This window comes from Hippocampus guttulatus, chromosome 13 (assembly GCF_054856545.1).
Source record: "Hippocampus guttulatus isolate MCC_2025c chromosome 13, RoL_Hgut_1.0, whole genome shotgun sequence".
In the NCBI taxonomy this organism is placed as follows: domain Eukaryota; kingdom Metazoa; phylum Chordata; class Actinopteri; order Syngnathiformes; family Syngnathidae; genus Hippocampus; species Hippocampus guttulatus.
Genome location: NC_141273.1, coordinates 10,167,061 through 10,191,077, shown reverse-complemented (window position 1 = coordinate 10,191,077; position 24,017 = coordinate 10,167,061). Strand labels below are relative to the sequence as shown.

General features: G+C 41.4%; 1 protein-coding gene across 2 annotated transcripts; it reads left to right on the top strand.

The window, feature by feature from the left end:
• The first annotated feature begins 54 nt into the window (after positions 1-54).
• Positions 55-18,325, top strand: slc38a6 (solute carrier family 38 member 6). 2 transcript variants are annotated; one of them, XM_086126488.1, is made up of 16 exons: positions 60-324; positions 1,423-1,544; positions 1,627-1,700; positions 1,844-1,896; positions 3,148-3,187; positions 7,653-7,731; positions 12,331-12,416; positions 12,486-12,544; positions 12,617-12,688; positions 13,766-13,822; positions 14,284-14,363; positions 14,816-14,916; positions 15,000-15,124; positions 16,798-16,942; positions 17,726-17,820; positions 17,914-18,325. In XM_086126488.1, the coding sequence occupies exons 1-16, from the start codon at positions 229-231 to the stop codon at positions 17,995-17,997; spliced, it is 1,368 nt and encodes a 455-aa protein (XP_085982614.1). In that variant the 5' UTR covers positions 60-228; the 3' UTR covers positions 17,998-18,325. The 2 variants fall into 2 exon arrangements, with proteins under 2 accessions (XP_085982612.1, XP_085982614.1); XM_086126486.1 differs by having other exon boundaries at positions 55-324; positions 12,486-12,688.
• Positions 18,326-24,017: the final 5,692 nt, after the last annotated feature.

The window sequence follows — 24,017 nt, the reverse complement described above, 5'->3', positions numbered from 1 at the left end:
TGATTGGTCAACAGTGAAAACCCCCGTGTTTGATTGGTCAGAAATTTCATGACGTTAATGTGCGACGGAAATTACAAACACATGACTTAAACAACATCAAGCCAATAAGAAAAGACGGATGAAAAAAATTCAACCTGAGAATATGGCCATATAATTCTCAGTCACGGCGCCAACCTTTTGTGACACATTATTGGAGTTCCTCGTGTTCTTTTTCTTTTCTTGGTGAAAATGAGTCTTAACGGGACTGGAAACGCGGAACTTGACAGCCAATCTGCGGCCATAGAAACAGAAGTGAATGAAACAACGCCTTTGTCAAATGTACCGGTAAGTAGAAAAAAATGAACAGTAAAACTATAATTTTGTTCCGTCCAAGTGCTTTCTCAAGAGTTGAACCATTATACAGTATCAAATAAGATTGTCACATTCAGTCGTTTTATTTCTTTTGAAACATGAATGTGCATTTGACTCATTTTAAATTACACGTTGTTGTAATGCAATTTGAAATTGCAACCACCCAACATGGTTGTTTGCGGCTAACGAAGAGCTCGAAATTACTCAATTCCTTATTTCATTGCATATTTATTTTTGAAAAATGTCAGAACTTTATGATAGAACACGATTCATATTAGCCGTAAATTATATTTACTTAATATATTTGTGCAAAACTTTATTTGGACGACAGTAAACATACTAGAGCATAGCATGAGATTTAAGACCATTAGTCAGCTGAATTTTTAAAAAGTGCAAATCAGAAAGCGGATTAATTCAGCTCTGGTTTGGCCAAATACGATTTTATATTTTTTGGTTACGTTAGCATGTTGAGCTGCTGACTGTGCAAACAGGTTGGGACGCTGAACAGGAAAGTTACACCACTTAATGCAAGTGTAAGGTTTATTGTTGTCATATACTCTCAGGGTAGTCGACTGGTTTGCACTGGGGTGCTTTTGCTGCTGTTTTTGTTGGTGACCCCAGCAAAACGAGCACAAAAAACTTAACAAAACCATGTTGGTCTATGCTGTTTTTGTAGCAGGGCTCGCTGAAACCAAAGAACATGTCAAGATTACTTAGGATGCAAAATTCATCTGCCGTTGGAAATGACGTTGGGTCTCTTGGTAGTGTATCTCGGGTCTGCAGGTCAATCCACGGTTGTTGTGACACCGACACCAGAGTTGCCACTCGTTCTCTCCAGGATATCCCCTATTAGAAGGGTCAATCAGTTTATCCAGAGCTCAGGCAGCTGTCCTGCAGCCTGCGGCTCAAATCTCATCCTATCCATTCCCATTTCCATTCCCTGATCCCACATGCCACCGTGTAGCTCTTTCATGAGCTCCATCGTCAGGCGTGACCAGTTGTTGTCCACACCATCAATTAAAATGATTTGATTTCTTCCGTTTTCTAAGCCCGTCTTCATATTGTGTGCAGGCGAGCAGGGCTAGAGGCGCCTCCTTTGCCTCCTCTGTTTTTAACCTGATGAATGCAATCATGGGCAGCGGCATTCTTGGACTAGCATATGCCATGGCAAGCACCGGCATAGTTGGCTTTTGGTAAGCAAACAATAATACATGTGTCCAAAATGAATTAAGCCAATTTAGAGAAGCTTCATTTCTGTCCGTCTTTCTTACCTAGCATCCTGTTGACACTCGTGTCCGGCCTGGCAGCATATTCCATACATCTCCTCCTCAAGCTCTGTGACCTGACAGGTGAGAGTGACGCTCTCATTTTAGACAAAACTATCCTTTTTACATCATCAAAGATTGCATCAAGAAATATGACTGAAAATTGCCTCGTCTATTTGTTTCCAAATCCTCATTATAACTGAATCATCATTTCTTGACTCCTGCAGGAATTAATTCATATGAAAATCTGGGAGAGCGAGCATTAGAAAAACCAGGAAAAGTAAGTATTGTTTTTTGATTAGGCTGAAATCATTGCCCAAATTCCCATCACTAAGTTTTGCGTTTCACCGATTTTAAAAGTGCCCTTAAATTTGTGCTACTTTTTAAGCATGGCCAAAACATTGAACTATGATCCAAAATCAGTTTGTCATTTCAACCTTATTTTACAGCCTAATCCTTAAAAATGAATGGCTTACTGATGATTTGATTAAAAAAAATGCATTGTGCATGCTCATGTGGCAAAGACCCTCTGTAGCTTGCACTAACAACCCAGGTTAAACTTAGATCCTACATACTCTACGTACAAAGCTGAAAGACGAGTTTTATTGAGTTGCACCATTTAAACATACTTCCTTGACACTAAATACCTATTTAGATGGCTTTGGCGGCATCTTGTTGCATTTTAGGGCATTTCAGAAAATGCCCCCAAAAATGTGAAGAGGTGCGTTTTTCACATGACTAATTGGCTATAAGTTCCACAGTAAAAAAAACAAAAACTAAATTAAAGAGGTGACTGAGTGAGGCGAACAGTAAATATGCAGGTGATTACTGTACCGAAACCTGAGAGAATCCACACATGACAATAAAAATAAAAAAGAAATTGCCATGCATGTCATTGCTGTTCCTCTTTTGTGTTGTGTACTTGTGATGATCAACCCAAAAAGTGCATTGAATGACTTTGTGTGGCATATCATCCGAACACTCACCACAACCTAGTTGCTTCTCTCTTTGCGCCCAGTCAACAGCGCAAGCTTCAGGTCACCTCTTGGCTGTCATTCCGTTTTATGTCACCCTCACCAAGTCCGTCGCTTGAGTTGACCACATACACACAAGCATTTGTGATCGTAAATATCGAACAGGAAAGTGTTTTTGGAAAGTGGGAGGAACCTGGAGTGTCCGCCGAAAACCCACACAAGAGCAGGGAGAGCATGCAAACTCCCCACAGGAAGGCGTTAGCCCACTTTCAAACCCAGAAACTCCGAACTGTTAAGCAGATGTGCAAACTACTCCGCTAGCATACTCGCATGTTGCTCTTGAAGTGATTGTTTCTAATGTTATAAATGATTCCAATGGGAGGTAATTAGTATAGGTAAAATCAGATGTGAGTCAGCATCACAAAATGGTCTGTGTTCAACTTTGACGGCTGCACTGTACTTGCATTTGGTTGTACAAGTTACTAGTTTGATCAAGATGTACTTAAAAATGGCCATGCTGAAAACTTGCTGCGAACTGACTGAAAATATTTCGATAGGTTCTTGTTGGAATTGCAATCCTGATCCAAAATGTTGGCGGTAGGTCTGCTCCTTTATTTTATTTTATTTTATTTTTTAAATATATACATCAACTGGCCACAACAATATGAGCGCTTGTACAATCGGTTGAGACGAAGAGAAATTCTGCCTTTAAAATGTAATAATAATCAGTTATAACCAACACAGTACAGTAATAATTGAACAATATTTTTATGAATGGGCTTGCACTTTACAGTGGTGTGGAACTGCATTGCATCATGCATAGCTATTTCCCAAATTTCCTCTTAGCTCACCTTTCTTATTCTATTGTGTAGGTGGTCATAATTGTTTTGATTGCTGTAACATGTTTGATGCAAAGCATTGTTTTTTTTCTCCCCCCCACAACAGTGGCAATGTCAATTATCCTTGAGGCTGAGAGCGCCCCCTGCTGTAAATACATCCCCTTTGAATGTTTATTGCCACAGGGCTATAAAGGCTATTATCCAGACTCTCCCGATAACCTTTGACTCCATGGCTGCAGTCCTCTCGGCCGCTCTCCCTGGGGCCTGAAACCTGACTTGTGCTCTAATTGATCACTGATGGTAAAACCCACTCCCAGCCTCTAAGACCCAAATGGGACCCCTCCCCTAAGGACTCCGCCCCCTCACTCTGCGGCCACGGCGATAGCGCTCTGGTGGTCATTAGCGGCGCGGCCCTGCGGATTGTTGCGCTTGCCCGTCTGCTATGTCTGTGGTTTCCTCCCAGCATGGGGCGCAATGTGGGCCTGCATCTGTCTGCACCCAGGCCCCCTTTTATAAGCGCGCAATTAGCTTCACTCTGAGTAAACATTCATCGGCACTGCCAAAGGCTGATAGGCCAATTGACCTTAATTACTGGCCAGCCCACAGGCTCGCACAGTCAAATGAAAGTGATTCTGTCTTATGTTTCACGCTGACTGTGCTTACTCTAATGACCACACGCGCACACAACTCATTTTCTTCTTCTACACGCTTGTCATTACAACATGTTTTCTGGCCACTCTACTAATAACCAATCCTTCTCTTCACTCAAGGACCTCTTTGTTAGAGAAGTAAGTACTATGTGACCCCATCAGATATTGTTGTGAAAGTGTTGCAGTGTGATGTCGTACGTATCAAGCCAATGCATGAAACTGAACCAGCGCAGCATGTCGTGCTTTTGTGGTTGGATAATTTTTATTTATTTATTTTTTTTGTCTATGTCTGCCATTGATGTTTGCTATCACTGCCTTTTCAAAAGATATGTTTCATTTACCATAGGAAGGTAATTATGGACTCGACGTGAGAATAATCACAAACTTGTCATAATACATGATACTGCGCAAAAGTCATATGTGTTTTTATTTATTTTTTTTAAACAATGATCCATTTTCAGTGAATACAAAACCAATGACCAAAGCTTTGTCGAGGAATGGTGCTGGATGGAACAACCAATTATATTCAATCCATTTTGGTGATGACCTAGATACAGTAAGAGTGCATAATTGTAGGCCATTTTAATATGGTACCTTTGGAACTGGTTCATCCAGTATCCTGAATCATATTTAATTGTAACCACTGTCTGTTCTTCATCTTCCAATAACTGGGAGGTAGCTCATGAATAAACAATAGGTGAGACAAACCGAAATTAGAGCCTAAATCATCTTTATCACATTTGCATAAGTGCTAAATGAGAGAAGGTCTTATTCCACGTGCATATCTGATACCACCATTCACATGTCAAGTGTGGAGTAATTTTAGAAAATCCCAAACGAAATAATTTGTCACAAGTAATTAAACCAAAATAATAATAAAGCATGAAAAAATTATTTCTATTTCATAAATTTGACAAAGTAATCGTTTTCCCGAAGTGACACCCTGACTAGCGACAAACGTGGAAGTGTAACGTCACTATTTGAACAATGGTGGGAGTCACTAAGGAAAGTGTACAAAGGCAGTCAGAAATCGCTTTAGAAAGTGACGTTACAAACTTATCTGAGGGGATGCGGGTGTTTGAAAAGTTGGAGGAAGAGGAGCTTGTTTGCAATATGTATGTTGGACTATTACCTACCTGGTCCCGCTCGCACTGAGAGTGCAGAGTGGGTTGGTGTCCTAGATTGTCATTGCCCGTTGTCGGCCACTCCGCACATTATATCGGCAGCATTGTTAGTTGCAAGCCATTCCAGAGGATTCCATCCATGCGCTCATATAGTTTGAATGTTTTCGTACATCATTATGTCCGTGTACACAGATAATACTTTGAATCAAATGTTTTCATAAACAACAGGCAGAGTGATTCGTTAATTTTCATGCCTCCCTTTTTTGCATATCCACTTGAGAAAACAATGGTGGTTTTTGTGCTTGTAACAAAACAATGCTCGTCGACGCTGGGATGACATTCATTCGCTTTGCGAAAACCAAACTATCGTTCCAATTTGTAGTCCGTTTAGCTCACAGGTGTTAAACTCAAGGCCCGGGGGCCAGATGTGGCCTGCCACATCATTTTAAGTGGCCCGCGAAAGCAGATCAAAGTTGACAGCTTCCGTGATGTTTGCTAACATCTGTACCCAAATTTCAAATTTTCATATGTAATAAATCAGTGACATATTGGATGCATTTTCTCGTTCCCAAAACCCTCATTCCAGTTACTTAAACAATAATTGAATAAAACATTATTCTTGACTTCTTTATATGGTTTCAGTCATAACGGCCCTCCAGGCGAAACGGTAATTATAATGTGGCCCGCGAGAGAAATTAGTTTGACACCCCTGGTTTAGCTGAATGTGAACGGTGCATCGCCCCACAGTGGCGATGTATTTGGCCGAATAACTTGCCAACGAATGGCAAAGAGCAGTTTACGCGACAATCAGCAATGCAGTACAATGGGTAACTAGTGATTCGGCATTCCGGAAAAGACGTCACTCGCTAGAGATTGAGGAACAAAAGCATTTTTGTTGTTAGGCGCATTGCGATAGGTCTAACTAATGAGTGAGTTGCATAAAAAAAAACCCAAATAAACAAGCGAATGAGAGTATGCTTGAAATAGTTTTAGCCCTAAGTATTACTCAATGGCCAAGTTTACTTCACACTTGACCTTTAAGCCTCAGTGAAATATGATAACAGAAAATTATGGTTGTTCCGCTGCCACCCCAAAAAAAAAATAAATCTCTGTCCTCATAGTTAGGTTAAATGTATTATTTTTATCGCCACTTTTCTCTGATTGGCTGGGAGAACTCTCATCTTTGTTCTGCCATAAATGAAGGTATGTTGCATCCTTATTGAGTTGCATCATCAAATAGGAAAGGCTTGACAATCATTAAAAGTCTTAACTGCTTTTTGCAAAGCTACCTACGGAGCATCAGACTGTGGGACAAATCCCGCCCCCTAAAGGGCTAGACACACAGCCAACATCTGCTTCTTTTTATTTTATTTTTCTGCACGTTGAACTTCTCGTAACACGTTTGATTGATTTGCACGATTAAAACATTTAAAATACAATTGGTGACTGCGCAAACTTTGAATAACAAAGACTACAGTCTTTATTGATACAAATCTCGATGTTGTGTTGAATATCATTGCGTCCCATAAAAGGTTGATGCCAAAACTGCCAAAGCGTGCATTTTTTTTTAACATATATGGAGCATTATGGTGGTCTTCTTTCTCCTCGATTTTAGTTCCTAACAAATTTTGGATGACGTGTTGCAGCAAATTCTGTCCGAATCCCCAAAACGAGGCTCATTTACTGGCAGATTTAAGTGCTTCTTAATGTGTTTCCTTATTCTCAGAGCGAGCGTCCTTGTGTCTGTGTGGGCCGCGAGGTTATTGGACGAATTCTCCTTTATAAACACATGCAGGATCTGAGGGATTATGTTCGTAGTTTATTTAACGGTGAGGGCAAAAACCTCGCCCCGGGGGCAATAACGTCCCTCCTAACCCCGTCTGTGTCTGCCTTCCCAAAATGTAATCCCTTAACATCATCTGCCTTTATCGCCGGCCGCACGCTGCATCTGAATCCCATTTCACACCACAAACCTGCTCTTGTTCTCCCGCAACCTCCGTCCCTTTTTGCGTCCGTCCCTCCCCACCCCCCACACCCTCATGAGTGACCCAAGGAAGTGACCCTGATCCCCATTCTCGAAAGACGCGGAAGCCCGTCGTCGGCTGATAATGTCCCGTTTCCAAGGGAGGTGGAGAAAGGGGAGAAGTGGCGGGATTAACGTCAGATATGATTATTGTTTGCATTCCTCCCCCTCGCCTTTCTCCAAAGATCTGCACTATGTCTGCTCCTCTGCACTGGCGGCTTTGCCGTTGAGCTCCTTGAGCTGTCTGCTCCACCCGTCTGCATTAACTCAAAGCCCTCCAGCCTGCGCGCTGGACGCCCATCACCTCCCACATACATACTTAATAGTAATAATCCAATCACCTGTGTGGCATTTTGTGCTTTGTATGCTTGTTTTGGCTTGTCTTTGCGAACAAACGCAGTGAACTTTCCCTCTGCTCTATCGCAGCCATGTCGTCATATATGTTCATTTTGAAGTCGGAGCTTCCGGCGGCCATCAGCAGCTTCCTGAGTCCAGACCAGTCAGGGTGGGTGCACGTCTAAATTTCATTTGCACAGAATGTGGGCCCGCTCTGTTTTTTAAATCGTTTGGTGGAATATTTAGTTTCCTGTTGCATATGTATTGCAATTTTCTATTATTTGTTTTTAAAAATAGTCTAAATAGACAATGGGTTAATGCTTTTTTTTTGGAATAAAATAAAATAAAAACTTACAGAATAATATTAATGTATTGTAATGTTAAACTACACAACACACAATTCTCCATATTTGACACTTTAAAATGATTTTTTTTTTAAGATTAATTGGATAAATGGACACTTGATCTGTGAATCAACTTGCCTGTGTCCTTTTCAAAAATGTGGCCTTAAAGCGGAAAAGAATGATTTTTAATTATTTATTTTTACAAACAACACAAACTGTATCTCACAACTGTAATGGTGAAGAGTTTGCACTATATCGGCCTCATTCTTCATTGTGGTGCAAGGCGTATTTTCTGCCATTTGGGCATGGCCCTTATCAATGAAACTAAATAAACAAGTTGATGCAATCAAGTTTCACACCAATGACCATAACAAATTGTTAATATCGGTTTGGGATGGGGAGGACCCTGATTACTACAGTGTCGGTATCAAGATTATTACATTTTACGAAAACGAATGAAATGAAAGTAAACTTGAAAATAATCGTGAATGAAATAAAATAAAAATTTTAATGCTTTTCGACTGCACAAGGCACTCAATGGATCAAAGGATCCAAACTCGGCACAAAATAAAAAGCCATTCACATGTCGTGCCGTGCTTCCTGATTTTCATCTGAAAGTATTTTTAAATACTGACTGTAATCATGACTTTACTACTGCGTTATTTTAGGTTAGTGGTATACAGTCCACCACAGTCTCCTCTCAAACGCTGAAAAGTGCACGCAAGAGACGCTGTTGTTGTGCCCTTTGTTGTCTGGTCATGCCTCTCATTCTAAGTGATGCGTTCAATGCAGCGTGGTTTTCGTAGATTCCCGCCGTACTCGTGGAGTGGTGACAGTATTTTGGAAAAGCGGCCTCCGACTGGCCAACATTGGAATTTAAAGCACCACCACCGCAAACATTATTATCCTAAAAACACGTGGGTAGTTCCACACGCAACAAAACAATCTTGCCACCAGCAGGATACGATAATCCGCATGTGGATGATGAAAACCTCTCTGACAGTGGTAACCAAACCTGACAGTTATGATCAGTTCATTCAGCTCTTGTGCAGTTGTGCCTGGAGGACAACCTTTACCACTATACTAATATTGAGTGAGTAATTGCACTATTAAGTTGCATAACGGCACATTAGCTGCAGCCGCCGTTGTCGTTCTCTGTTCAGAAGCTCGCTTCTCTCACGAGGAAGTCACAAAAGTTGACTCGTATCACTCTGTCATTGGTTGCGCAGGTTTAGGGAGAGCTCGAGCTGCTCTCACTCCTTTAACATTTGATTGTTTCTCAAGGCAGCTGTTTTGTATTAGCGCTCTGCTTTCACCCTCAAATCTCTCACATATGTTCCCTGGAATCAGACTGATACAAGGGGATATCAGTTTTGCCATTGTAATTACAGCCCACTGCAGAGGGAAACAACTTTTTTGTTAATGAGCGGTTTTGAAAAGCGAGCAGAGGCACACTCGGGGCCCATCGAAACCCAACGAGCAGAAATGTTTTGTAATGTGTTCTATTTAAAAAAAAATAATAATAAAAAGTTAATCATTCTCGTTGTTTTATGGCGCGTTTGTCATAAAGCAGCCAGGCCCAAAATTCCTCCCCTCTCGTGCTCAGTTGTGGAGGGGAAATTATTGTGCTTCGCCAGCCAGATTTTGTGTTATTAAACCCTTTGTTGAGACTGACTCCAAGGCTTCTTCCTTCACTCAAGGCTGTCCTACATGTTGGAATTTGCGGGAAATCTTCCATATTTCTTAAACGGTATCTTGCCTCTCTGTAATCATCCTGGAGTTGCATCTTGGAGTTGCATGGAAGGAATCCTCACACATGTAGATTTGAAAAAAAAAGTATGTGCATCTATTTTTCATATCTCCCGAATGTTAGAGAGGATATCTGAAAAGTATTTGCATTTGCCACCTATTGAATTCATTAATCAGTCACCCCCCACCCCAATGCCAAATAGCAATTATTTAGTATACTCAAGGCATATTTGAAATTTTAAGCCTCAAACTTTGTAGAAAACGTTGGGTGCCCTTTTCTGCTCCAGTGTAGCTGTTCTCTCTAGCGCGAAGAAAGATCCACAAGTATACTTGGATGAGTCTGTGTGGTAGAACCTCAGCCATCAAATCACCTTTTCGGTTTACCCAATGAACCTTGCATTTTTGCAGTTCAATATTCAGAAATTCACAGTCGCGTATTTTGGTGGGAGGGATTATATTCCATTAGTTGAAAAACTCACATTGGTCCTCGGACCAGTCCCGTCGACTATAAAAATATTGCCGTGGAACCTTTTTTGATGCCATTTTGATATCAAACAGAAAAAAAAGATTTGCTGCCATCTTGTGCCACTTATTGGCAATTACGACCCAATTTAACTTCTGGCACCGTTATGGACATGACAGTAGTTTCCACATAGTTACTGGGCAAAATAGGTGAAGATGCAGAGATCATGTAAATCCATGAGTCCCCATGCTAATGCTGCCGCAGTGAAACTGCCATGGAAGGGTCACAGGGTGTCGATGTTGGCAGTCTGCCGCCGACTATGGGAAGCCCATAAAGAGCACTGGAGCCAGGCCCGGTGACCCAATCTTGCGGTCCCAATGGTAGGCAGCACTCTTCCCATCTGACCTAGACCCCAGCCGAATCGGCGTGCCTTCCGCATGCGTCACCTCTAACGCCAGCCCGCCTCAATCACCATTAAACAGCTCCGTCTTTTTCTTCAGCAAAGGAAAATATTATTCCCCCCTCTCTGCAGAAAACCAAGCGATACGTGGTGTGATCTGATCTGATGGCATGCCGCAGCGTTTGAATGTGAATTACATAATTGTTATGGTTTGTGAGAGCTAAAGCCTTTAATGAGTACCACATGAGAGCTCTGTCACTCTGTATTTGAGCGTTAAATGGAGACAAATTTCCAGAGGCGTCCCCTTTTAAGATACTTCAAAAAGGCCTCACTGTCCTTGACATTTCGGAACTACTTTTATTTCTAAAATGGCTCTCTTTTAGCCTTGAGTTTTTCAGTACTTATTGCTATTTGTATTTTGCTTTTGCAATATCTCTTTAAGTCATGCTTTGTGAATGACCATTATCTATTGCTTAGTTTTCTGTTAAATATTATTTGAAGTTTGATGAGAGAGTCACTCAGAATGTTCTGACGTCTTGTTTCGATGCTTGCTGAGCAGAATAATGCTGCCTGGAGTGTGCCATAGATGTAACAGAGCTAGGGCTGTGGTCAATCGAATAGTGAAGCATATCAGATGTTAAAAACTAACACCGAATCACAATTTTCTGATTCAAGTCAGAACGGGTCTGAACATATTGTTGTGTGTATTGTCACAGAGGAATTGGGTGGCAACACTCACATCCGAGTACGTGTGACGTATGGTAGTGTTGCAGAAAGAATCCGGCCAAGCGGTGACATAGCAACAAACTAATGATAACAAAATGGATGATTGTTGGCCAGAACTATGCCAAAACAATAACGCTAACCGGTGCGTCGCTTACATTGTCATTCCGTCTCCTCTGCCCTCCACCGTCCTTGCTCTTGTTACCTTCATTAGACCATAGGAAAGTACAGAACATGTGAAGGTTGCATGGATGTGGGCAGTGCGTGTCGCGCTGCATTCAAATGAGCATTAAATAAATTTATGGAGCACTCAGTCAATAAAGCCCAGCTAGCATTATCAACACCTTTGTTTGCTCGCTGAAGCCTTTGAACGGCGTCCTAGCAACTTGTCGCGCTGCATGAAAGTGAAAGTGTGCCGCATTAAATTAATTCATTAAGCACTCAGTCAATAAAGCCCAGGAGTTGTAACACCTTTGTTTACTTGCTGAAGCCTTTGAATGGTGTCCTAGCAAAGGAGTTAGCAAACTTGGAGCACCAGTCCGGAGATGAAAACAACCAGGTTAGCTTAGTGGTAGCTAGCAACTTGTCCAAAACATTTGGATTTAAAATTGGTCCAAAAGGGTAACAGTGTTTTGGACTCCTAAAAGTAGCAGTGGGAATGTCACTGTTATTTCTTGTTATTACTGTTCTTGTTAAAGGAAGATAAAATATTCAGAAGAACACAATAAATTCTAGAAACATAGGAGTGGTCTTCAATCCTGTTCAATACTGACAAACATGTCTAAATACTTGTGGCCAAGTAATATTTCAGTTGATCTTTTTAAATAAATATACAGACGTTTTTACAAGTCTTTTTTTGTTGTTGTTGTCAATATGGGGTGTTTTGTGTACAGATGTTTTGAAGGATTTTGGAAAATGTCCTCAATATGAGAGTGAACATTTCAAAGGGTATGAGTATATAGCCACACAAGACAGTCACAATTAAATGAATTCACATTGTGTTTTTGTGTAGTCTTCAGTTGTTTGATAATATAGAGTGCTTTTAAGAGTTGTGTTATATTTACTAAATGTGTATTCCTTGTTTTCCAGGGAGGCCTGGTATGAAGACGGCAGACTGCTGCTGATCCTCATTACGCTATGCGTGGTGCTCCCACTTGCAATATTGCCAAAAATTGGTGAGGAAACATGTCAAATGGCTTCTTTAAAAGGCCCCTCGGTCACATACAATATGGTTTCCCTCTCAGGCTTCCTGGGCTACACCAGCAGCCTCGCTTTCTTTTTCATGTTCTACTTTGCCATTGTGGTAAGTTGTCATTTTCCCTGTGTTTTTATCTCCATGTGTATTTTTGACCTGTTGCCGTGTTTCCGCCATCAGGTTGTGGTCAAGAAATGGTCTATCCCCTGCCCGCTGCCACATAACGTCACCATCTTCATGGGTAGTTACCAGGTAATAACAAGTTCCTTAAGTACATAAGATGCCGATCTTGTGTGACAGCGGTGGTCTAGACTAGAAGTGGGGGTTTCTGCTTGATAAGGACCAGAGAGGGCCAAGTGGAGCGACTGCTACCTTAGGGGAAGGAAGTTCAGGTGACCTCACCTCCTCACCCCCTCAGCCTGGAAGTGACCTTTGCCCTCTTTTATGATACAAACCATATTAGAACTCCAGACCTGTTGTGGATTAACTTGGGAGACTTGTTTTCTTTTCAAACCCAATGCGCCAAACAGTGGAATTCTGCTATTTCGCAGCAGTGCCAATACAGTGTAGCCTCCAAAGTTGACCACAATATTTTCCCAGTGGAAATCATTTCAAGTGCATTTCTTCCAGATCAAAACTGTCACAATCATCAAACCTGTATTAGCTTTGTATGCACTATGCGAAGCTTATTTACTGTCATACAAGTATAAAGGAACTTAAATGTATGGCGAAAAGAAATATTCACTACTTAACCCAAGTGCATTTATCCAAAATGACAACATGCGCAACGCGCTGTGGTCGGAAAAACTCACACTCACACCAATTTGGTTCAACCCAACTTGATCTTGTGATGTCTCACCCCTTAAAGGCACACATACAACACGTGCATTTAGGTTATGTGTTTTGAAACCAGTTCATTTTTTTCACATTCTCTTTCATTATGTTTTATGCAATACACTGCTATATTTAATATTTCAAAAACACTAGGTTATCCCCACCATCACGTCTATGAAAAAGTCCTATGGTGTTTGCTTTGTTCAATGCATGAGAAGAGGTGAGAGTTGTGGCACTTACTCACAAGGCACTGAGCATCTGACAGTTCCTGGTGGAGAAGCCTCTCCATGCTCAAGACCTGGTTCCTTGTGATTTTTTTTTTCCTTTCCTAAGCTTTCCTGTCATCAAGGGGACCCTTTTTGATGGCCGTGGTGATGGAGCTGCGGAGCTGTCACACCTCATTTTCATGAATGGCCAGCAATCTTCCATTATGTTTGTCTTCTGTCATTTCTTCTCAGGGATAACAGACTCCCTCTTGTGTCCATGTTTGTGCAGGTATCAAATGCCTCGGACACAGAATGCACGCCCAAACTTTTCATTGTCTCCAGTAGGGTACGTACATGAAGTTAGTCCTCCCTGCTCTCTCACACACACACACACACACACACACACACACACACACACACACACACACACACACACACACACACACACACACACACGAGGCGGCTGTGAGAACTCGTTAAAAGTGTCTGCTACAATTTGTCAGCTCTGACGACATGTCATACTTTTGAGAGATGGACTGTGCGCGACTCGTGTGCATGCAGAAAGCTCATAAAGTGCATGCTTTCTGCTGTAATGCTAATAACTTTAAAGAAAATACAGCCCCGATAAATCACGGGTAAATTTATTTACATAAAGCGGTTTTCCTACTTTTCGTTTTCTTTTTGTGGTTACACTTTAGTCTGGACTGCTGTGTCAACAATCAGCATACCTTGACCCACCGGCCCCTCACACCTGTGTAAAAGTGTGAGTGGATAATTTGCTAAATGCCATACTGATGTGTGTTTCAGAGTGCCTACGCCATCCCCACCATGGCCTTCTCTTTCCTGTGCCACACAGCCGTCCTGCCAATCTACTGCGAACTGGACCGGTCAGCTATGCAATTGTTTGACTGAATAATGCAATGTCCATGCAAAAACATGGGTGTCCAAAAAAAATATTCAATTCTTTTTTGGGGGGTAAGGTGGCGGGGGGCTGGAACAGATTAATTTGTTTCCATTCATTTCAATAGAAAAAGAAGTGTTTTGAGTTCCGAGTGTGGTCATGGAACACGTTGAACCTGTAGCTCAAGGCACCACTGTATATATGAACAAAAGTATAATTCCAGGTAAAAATACTTGAAAATTGTTAGCCAGAAGAGGAATTTTCCGCATGAGAAATTGTTTGGGGTTTATGTAAAGATTGCATAGCAGGTGTAGAAAATTGCTAAATGCATCCTTGAATGGAGTTTTTAAAAATAAACTACTCAGTGTCCCACTCCGACCTCCTCATTGCTCTTCACCGCCTGCCTCCTTGTGTCTTTCTTCTTCTTTGCTTCCTCAGGCCAACCAAAGCAAGGATGCAGAATGTTACCAATGTTGGGATCAGCCTCAGTTTCTTGCTTTACTTGGTTTCTGCCCTCTTTGGCTACCTCACCTTTTACGGTAGACCGCAGCACACAGTTTTGACATCGAGCCACTCCACCAAAGCCGCCTGTGCGATACTCCCATCTGTTGTCAACCCGCAGTTCATGTGGACTCTGAGCTTTTGCTCAGTTACGATGTGTACATACCGCGGGACATCATGGTGATGACGGTTCGGCTCGCCATCCTCATCTCTGTGCTGTTGACCATACCTCTCATCCACTTCCCTGTGAGTAGCAAGTGCTGAATTGTTTTGTCGTACCGACACCTGCACTGACAGTAACATGCAGACTTGAGAGACTAATTATGTAACGGCTCTTACACATACTGTATGCTCTTCTACACCCCCCAAAAATATGTTTAACTTATTCTGCTATTCCCTCCACACATTTCTCCAGCAATTCAAGCCATTCCGATTTCAGAATACTGTAGTCATCTCATTCAGTACATCTTGTGAACTATCCTTATTACCCGCATTCCTACTTGATCCACAATTCTACACTTTCCATGAAGATAATTGCAACTGAAATGAAAGGAAATGTTTTCTAAAATTAACTCTTCTAATTCTTCCATATTTCACAACTTCCCTAAGCAATTCAAATCATTCTGGCTTCAATATGCTCATTATTCAGAGCCTCTTGGGAGTGTGTGTGTGTGGGGGGGGGGGGGGGGATAATTCCCAAACTTCTCCCGTTTTTCTTTGGTCCAGATTTTCAGTGACAGAATTTTTAAACCAGTGTAGACCTCCTCCTTCTACATTTCTTGACCGCTTTTAAAATGTCCGAGCTGGAAAATGTGTACTTCATTCAGGACATACAACTACTTATTGCGTTCTCCAAAGTCAAGTTACAGTAAAAATCTTAATTTATGAGGTTTTACATATTTGCTTCTCCTACTTTTTTTCTGTGATTCAAACCAATTCAACTTCAATGTTCATCTTATTCCCAACAGAACACCCAAATTAAGAGATTCTGTGTTTTACTCTTTACCTTCTCCTTTCACGCCGATTCACAAAGAGCGGAATTCTTGACGAGTTTGTGTGTATCATGAAAACAACTTCCTGCTAGAATATCGCTTCTACGGACACATGATAACCATTCAGAAGCAGTTCTATTGATTTAAATTATAAAGCAATATAATGTTGAGAGAAGCCAGATGAGGTGGCTCGGGCACCTGGTGTGGTTACCTCCCTGGTGGGGGGTCCCGATATGCCCCATCAGCAGGAGGACCCCGGGGACGACTCAGGATGCACTGGAGAGACTGTCTCCCAGCTGGCTGTCTTGGGTTCCCCCCGGAAGAGTTGGAAGAAGTGGCTAGGGAGAGGGAAGTCTGGGCTTCCTTGCTAAAGCCACTGCCCTGATGACCCGACCCCGGATAAGCAGTAGAAATGAATGAATGGATGATGTGAATTTTAAGCCATATCGCTCAGCCCTATCTATTCTTCCATGTTTCTTACCGATTCAAACCATTTTAACTTCCAGTCTCATATTCTGCATTACAACAATTCATTCCACAGCGGTTCAGGTCAACATCAACTTTCCAAGCATGAACTTTTCAAAATTCACTCGCAATTGCTACAGAAATTGCATTCCGTAGTATGCAATGCATAATATACCACTTTAAATTCTAACCACAATAATATTACTTTCATATAAATACGTCCATTAAAACTCAGCACAATTATTTTTTTCTGAAGGCAAAACATCTCGTTACCAATAATTATCCGCATTGGAGCTCTTTGTATTCGAAACAGAGTTTGGTAGACTGTGAACATCAACATGAACCTCAACCCTGACTCCAATGAATTTTTTCAACCTTTAAAACAGCATTTTCGATTGTAGTACAAGTAAGTGTAATTTGTGCTGTCTCAATTAACGAACTATGTGTTTGGTGTTTTTCAAGGCTCGTAAGGCCGTGATCTTACTGCTGCGTGGAAATAGTCCGTTTTCCTGGCTGACCCACATCATAGCCACTGTGGTCATCCTGGGACTGGTGGTCGTGCTGGCCATCTTTGTACCTGATATTCGGAATGTATTTGGGGTCGTGGGTAAGTCGTGGTACTCCTATTGTTACGACATTTGAGTTATCATACATTATGTAGTTCTCAGGTAAAACAGTTTCGCAAATAAAATCATTCTTTTGGATAAATATGTAACATAAAAAAAAATCTTCCAGTTCAAACAGACATCAGGCATCATCTTAGTCAGCAAAAGGCACATCGGGTGCGGCGTGGTCTCAAAGTGCCCACTTCACATCAGAGATGTGCTTCCACCATGTTGAGACTGCAGCACAAAACTATAGCATGCTGCATTTGAAGGGAATTAACAGCAACAGTTGCAAATGTCTAACATTTTTTTGTCCTTACTTGATTAACTTTCATCATTGTTTCAAACAAGTAGAATTACTTTTAGATGAACCCTTTCATGCTCCAATTATGGTAACCTGTAACCCGATAACACCGTTTTTAATTGAGATAGATATTGATTTCCGTAGATATGACCTCCTAATGCTGCAAATTCAACAAATGGCAATTTTCAGTTCTTTACAATGTATAAGATGTTCTGAAGTCTGTTATGCGTCATTTTTTTGGAACAGTGATTGATTTTTTAAAAAAAGTTGTCATTAGCCTTTTTGTTCAAAAACATTTTAATTTATTCTTTCACGGCTGATAAATTATGCTGGCAGCCTTTTGCATTTGCACTACTTAGGAAAAATAATTTGGAACGCAGCATACTGTAGTTGTAACGTCTGCTCACAATATCTTTTATGGCGCAGTCAACCATATAATGAAGCGGCAGTTACCCTCAAAGAAATGATCTTTGTTTGCCAGGATCGACCACATCCAGCTGCCTCTTGTTTGTCTTCCCTGGCCTCTTCTACCTCAAGATTGCTCGCCGGCCTCTCAAATCCTTCGACTCAATCGGGGTAAGTCTGCTCTCTTCAGACAGATTTGAAACCATTTTAAAGCACTTCTCTCCATTAAAAAAAAAGGCTTTAATGCAAACATTGTGTTTGTAGGCAATGTGTCTGGTAGTCTTTGGTTTAATCATGGGCGTCACCAGCTTCTCAATCATCATCTTCACATGGACACACAGTTCTTAGTCCTCACCCCCTCCCCCATGCCTCTTTTTCAAAGCACAAAGGCAAAGACGGACGATTTTACCAAAGAACCTTATCGGATTAAATCAAGGAGAATAGACGCATACGTCTATGTCACTCAGGCTGTGTACTTTTTTTTTTTTTGGAAAGTTGTTGTCATCATGCCATTGTCTTGCCCAGACATCACAACAACATTTCAAGACTTGAACACAATTTTAGGCTGGCTGATTGTTTCTTTTTGTTTCCCATGAACCTCACAATGAGATGAGATTCTTGTTTACAGTCTAACTTTTTAACCTAGAAACTCTTGAACCTTTTCAAATTGTCCCCCCCCCCCCCCCCCCCCAAAATGCCTTTGGTAAAACTTAGCTGCTTGATCAAGTGCTGTTCTTACACATATTTGTCTGTCACAATTGCAATTTTAGGATTTCACAACAAATTGTATTCACTAAAATGTTTTTTTTTTAAATCTTTTTGTTCACTTATATTCAAAACTGTTTATAGTATGTTTGCTGCTACTTGGTGCTTGTCATCAGTTGAAATCCTCTTGATTGTACTGTACATCAATGAAAGACACTCAATAAAAGGGAAATATTCTGTGTTCCAGTATGTCACATTGTTACATATCATTCTCAGAATTGTGTAACTTGCCGGTCAAGCATGTTTGATTGGCAGGTGCAGTTTGGATGCCAAGGCCCGCATCTCAGTGTGAAATTGTTGCCTTAATGAACGGCACATGCTCTGCACTTTCTAATTGGGATGCTGTTTGGATTTGAGCGGACTCTTCTGCTTTTGATGGGAGGAATTATGGCAGAGAGTAGCCCTGGCCTACTCTTCATACCACCCTCAAGGAGGTTCCCCAGACGAGGAAATGTCCCCCACCAACCTTCCTCCCAAGGACACGCCTATGGAGGTAGTTCTTGTGTTTATTTGGCAGAAGTGAAGAAGACAACAAATGATCTTTATTTGTTATGTACAAACACGCTCATGAAATTTGACCCATCGCATGCGGCAGTGGACACAACAAACACATTGCTACTTAAGCGCTCAGCACATGTGATCTGGTCGACCATGCATTCTTAAAAAAAAAAATTCTTTAAGGAAAAAAAATCCTAAACGTATTACCTACTAGGCTCCAGTTTAGCCGCGACCCTAGTGTGTGTATAAGTGGTCTAAAAAAAAAAAATAGAAGAATGAATAGATTCTTTGTCATGTCTTCTAGTTCTGATGTTGTATGTAAATCTTGCCCAATCAGGCGTTTCACTTCAATTCCAAAATAGGGAATATTGTCCGCAAAAAGTGTGTTGTGAAAACTGCACAAAAGTTTCACAAGTTACATTTCTGCCTCTCTATATTTTTTTCTGATTTTTTTTTTTAAATATTTTTTTTGAATGAATGGATGAGCTCCCCTTGGCATGTTCGAAACTGACCAGCACAACATTGCCACCAAGTGAATGACCGCAATCTCTTCACATGCATTCCTTGCATCACTTAACTTTCGGAAGAGATTAGGCCATACAAAAAACAAAACAAAACAAAAACGCTTTTATCACCAGAGATAATGTTTTAATGGAGGCCTTATGACACAAAACGCATGTGGAACTCTTTTTGTTGACTTAAACTCAGTCCAGCATCCAGTGATATTACAACACCATCTCCAGGGTTGTCGAAGGGATAGAATGAGTTGCAGGGATGGCAGCGGGGGTTCAGATCCACCCCGCTGTGCACAGCCTCCGCTCTCATATTGATCTAAGAGGTGTTGGCTGTGTTTTTTTTAAATAATCAGCCATGTTATTAAAAATCAGGAATTTCTGCTCCACTGCGCGTTTGCGGTCCCAATGTCCTGACTTCGACCTTGAAGTGAAACAGACTGGAAAGATGCATACGGGCCTTCCTATTTGTGTTTCAAAAAAAACATCAGTTCAACAAAAAGGGACCATCGAATGTGTGTGTGTGCTGTGTAGCACAGCTTTTTGAACCATCAAATGTGTGTGTATGTACTGTGTAGCATAGCTTTTCTGGTTCAATGCATCTTCAGAGGAGCATAGCGCATGCAAAGCATCCAATCAGATTGTCTCATTTCCTGCTCACGACCACGAGAGGGATTCCATGCGAGGTATCTGGGGATTAGTACGATTTGTTCTGATGATTAACAGTTCACAATTCGTTTGTTTCTTTGGAATTCAGACTCTGGAACAGCAGCTGATATAAGGTGAAAGGGGAAATTTCAGCCCAGACCGATCGCCAATTTGCGCCAAGGCGATCGTGAATGAGGCATCGATCCCACAGCAGCTGCGCGAGCGAGCCGTTACGCTCCCACTTCTCAACATTAGCGTGGGATGTTTCTCTAAATTGCTATGTTTCTTAGTCTGTAATATATTTAGGCCTCATAAGTCACCAGTTTGAGCGCTTTTCTATTCTCAAAAACGCAACAAATTTTAAAAGCTTACATTAAAAATGGATCCAGAAGTGTCCTGCAGATTGAATTTGGCAAAAATAACGTGATTCGCTAACACTACTAATAGTCTGATTCCACTACAGCTACTCACTACTTAATTTTTTTCCTCTTGTTTTTTTTTCTCAGTGTCTCAAATACTGCATGTGGAGTGAAAGGCAAGCAAGTAGACAAGACTGCAAGAACGACAGGAAAGATGGGATTTTTATAGCGTCAAGATGAAAATCAAGGTCAAAGGTGAGATAAGTCTTAAGTAAATAAAGAACCTTGCGATGTTTCAGGAAGTTTCTTTTTTGAGGGTGGGGGTGGGGGCAGGTTGAGAGGTGCTAGGCTCACTGGTCAACAGCCCAGTATGGGGTTTGGTCAGGGGTGGCGAGCTGAGGGCCAACTCGCCTCTCCATGATCCCATCACTTGTGGGCTGAGCTCTTAATGCGGCCCTGACGCCTCCCTGGCGCTGGGGCCACGCTGCTGGCCTCACATCTGGAGCCAATTACCCAGAAGGGCTGTGACAGAGACCCCAACACCACTACCACCCTCTGCTATCCCACCACCTCCCACCCTCTGCTGCATTGTCCACAGAGCTCCTCCACCACTTTTGTCCCCCCCCCCCCCCCGCCCCAAACCAATCCAGTAAAGTACATCCTGCATCTGCATTGATCCAAAGTGCACATTTTCCCCTGATCTCTGTTTGATGTTCCCTTTCTTGTTCCTAGTACGCCATACAGGTCACTCGTGATTTATGAGGCTTTCTACTTGTTTCAGTGTTTTTGCTTTCAGGTTTCCATCGAGTCTTGCCCAAGGGTGGGCAATATTTGGCTTGCGTGCCACGTAATGTCCGCTCAATTTTTTAAACTGACCCCAGTGAGCATCTAGAGTCCTTTCGCATTTGTTGTATTCTAGGCTGTTTTACAGCTAAAATGTCATGTCTGGAAAGAGGAAAGCAGTTAACGCCAGAACTGGAAGCCGCTAGAGAAAGGGAAGAAATAGTCTATGTACGACATGATACAGTATGTCCGTTTCATATATATATTTTTTCATTCATAGGACAACTCTGATCGGCCAGAAGTTGATGTATTCCGTGAGCCTCCTTGACTGTTGTCGATCACACCACGAAAGAAGTCCAAATCACTACTACGAATCTACTACGAGTCATGATTGAAGGTGATGCCGTGGTCAGCCTGCCCAGACTCGAGGATACCTTCCTTGTGATATTTGGGTTGAGTTGGGTTATGCACTCCACCCCCATTATCCAAAAAGGTATGACCAACACTTTTGAATTTAATCTAAAGATTTTGTTTGGTCTTGATTGTGGGAAACTACCTACCACCCGAGTCGCAGATCGGCAAGAATTAACAATTTAGCAGCTCCTCTTAAAAGTCAAGTTAAAAAAAATATACTGTACATATCTAAATAACTGGGATCCAATTTTTTAAGGAAAAGACGTGAAAATAACTTATGATGAATTTGTGATCTTATTTTGATTATGTGACAAAAATGTCAGCAAATAAATATTATAAACGTTAACATGTATTTACGTCTGTAATTAAATAATTGTAAATAATAAAATAAATGAAAATATATTATTCAAATGAATCACCCAAAAGGCCAAGAACCACTGATCTAAACAGTTCTGTTTGGCGTTGGTTATTTGCAGGGATAGGATGTGCTTGGCCATCAAACCCGAACAGTGAGCTGTTCTGGATTACGAACACATTAAGTGGTATGCGGCTCAAATTAAGTCATAAATTGGAAGTTTTTGTGACTGTTTTGTATGTTTGCACGACGAGAAAATACAGCCGGAATCCTATGCGCTCATAAAAGCCATGCGTCCATGTACCCAGTCGGATGTCTCGAGTCAGACGGAGCGCTCCCATGGGGGCATAATTCAACATTTGACATGGTCGGACGGCGAGCGAAAGCGAGGGTGGGAAGAGGCGAGTGTGAGGCAGGGCAAAAGCGGGGGACTTTGACAAACGGAGGGAGGAGGAAAAAAGCGGAATGTCTGCACAACAAAGACAAAATAAATCAAGGTGGACTGTAAAAATGTCAGCTGTGGCTCCGAGAGAGAGAGAGAGAGAGGGAGCGAGAGAGGTCGACTACAGAAAGTTACTCCATCATCAAAACTGAGGCACTCTATTCAACGGGCATCTTCTGCCCCCTGCTGGTCAATTATGGAAATGAAATCATTCAACCACTGCAAGCTGTGGCGGGATTGGCGTGAGTAGTTTGGAATTAAAGAAATAAATGGTGGGGAAAAAATACATCTTTTCAGTCAACAGCAAATGGCAGTACAAAGTAAAATGGCAGCCCGCCCCCCCCCCAAGGTGGATAAAAAAACAGATGGATTTTCCTGCTTAATTCATATTCCGCAAAATTAATAACAATAATGTGTTTTGACTTTTAGGGGTGAATAGAAAATTATATTGTAAGGAACATTTTTGTCTTGACTTCCCCTTTATGTAATGCCAAGGACAACCTTGGATATCTTCCTTAAGTGTTCCGTGGTTTCAAGTTTCTTCATTTTACTGCTTGGTATTTTTTCTGCCATATAAACACCCTCCCTGTTTCCTTTTGTGCTGGTGTAATAGTCATGTTTGTCATCGTCATGATGTCCGCTAGCCAGAGACTGAGCTGCGTTGTATTTGTTTATGGAGTAAACAAGAAGCTAGATTCTGAGGCAGTTCCACTTTTTTGTCCCTTACCTAATATATTCCATGTGGGAACTGTGCACTGTACTGGAAAGAAAGTGTTAAGCATGGTTCCTCTTTTGGTCAAGACATCCTGTGATCAGCCTGATTCAACATTATGAGCCTTTCTGCTCTGTGACTTTTTTTTTTTTTAAATAAAAAGGTCATACCAGAGATGTGTGCACCGTGCCACCACAGCTTTTTATTTAGAACAGCTGCTGCCATGAAAGAGACATGGTACTCTTCTTCCAACATTTAGCTGAGTGGGGTCAGAGTTCAAGCGTAATGCCAACAGAAAGGAGCCTTTGATCGTGGAACTAACAGGAGGAAGCATGTAAATGAAAATATTGCATGTGAAAGGAAGGATGAGAGGTTTCCCCAGGAAATTCCACTTTGGTTGAAAACTTTTTTTGAATCTCGAGAGCTATTTGTAATGATGTTGACACAACTTAGTAAGAAAAACAAAACAACTAAATGTTTAAAAACTGTTACATTCAAAGGCAGTTATTTATAGAAATAGATAAATAATGGTACCTGGTGACCATTGTGTTGAGTTTGAGTTTCTGTTGTAAAGTACATGAGGAAGTGAAAGCGGTTTCATCAAATTCTGACTTAGACTGGGGAACTTTGAGCAGCCAACAGCCATTTAAACAATCAGCCATTTTCTCCTAAATAAAGAAAAGCTAAAACTAAAATACCTCAATAATAAACACAACAATATCAAACTCCATTAGGTGGTTTTTTTAATTCGTTTTGAATGAATTTGCCGCTTTATAATTATTTTCTTGTAAAATTGCTGAATGTTTGCTGGTGTTCTGCAATTTTCAGGAGCTGATAAACCCGAGACCTAATATTCGAATTTGGCTCAACACCAAACTGA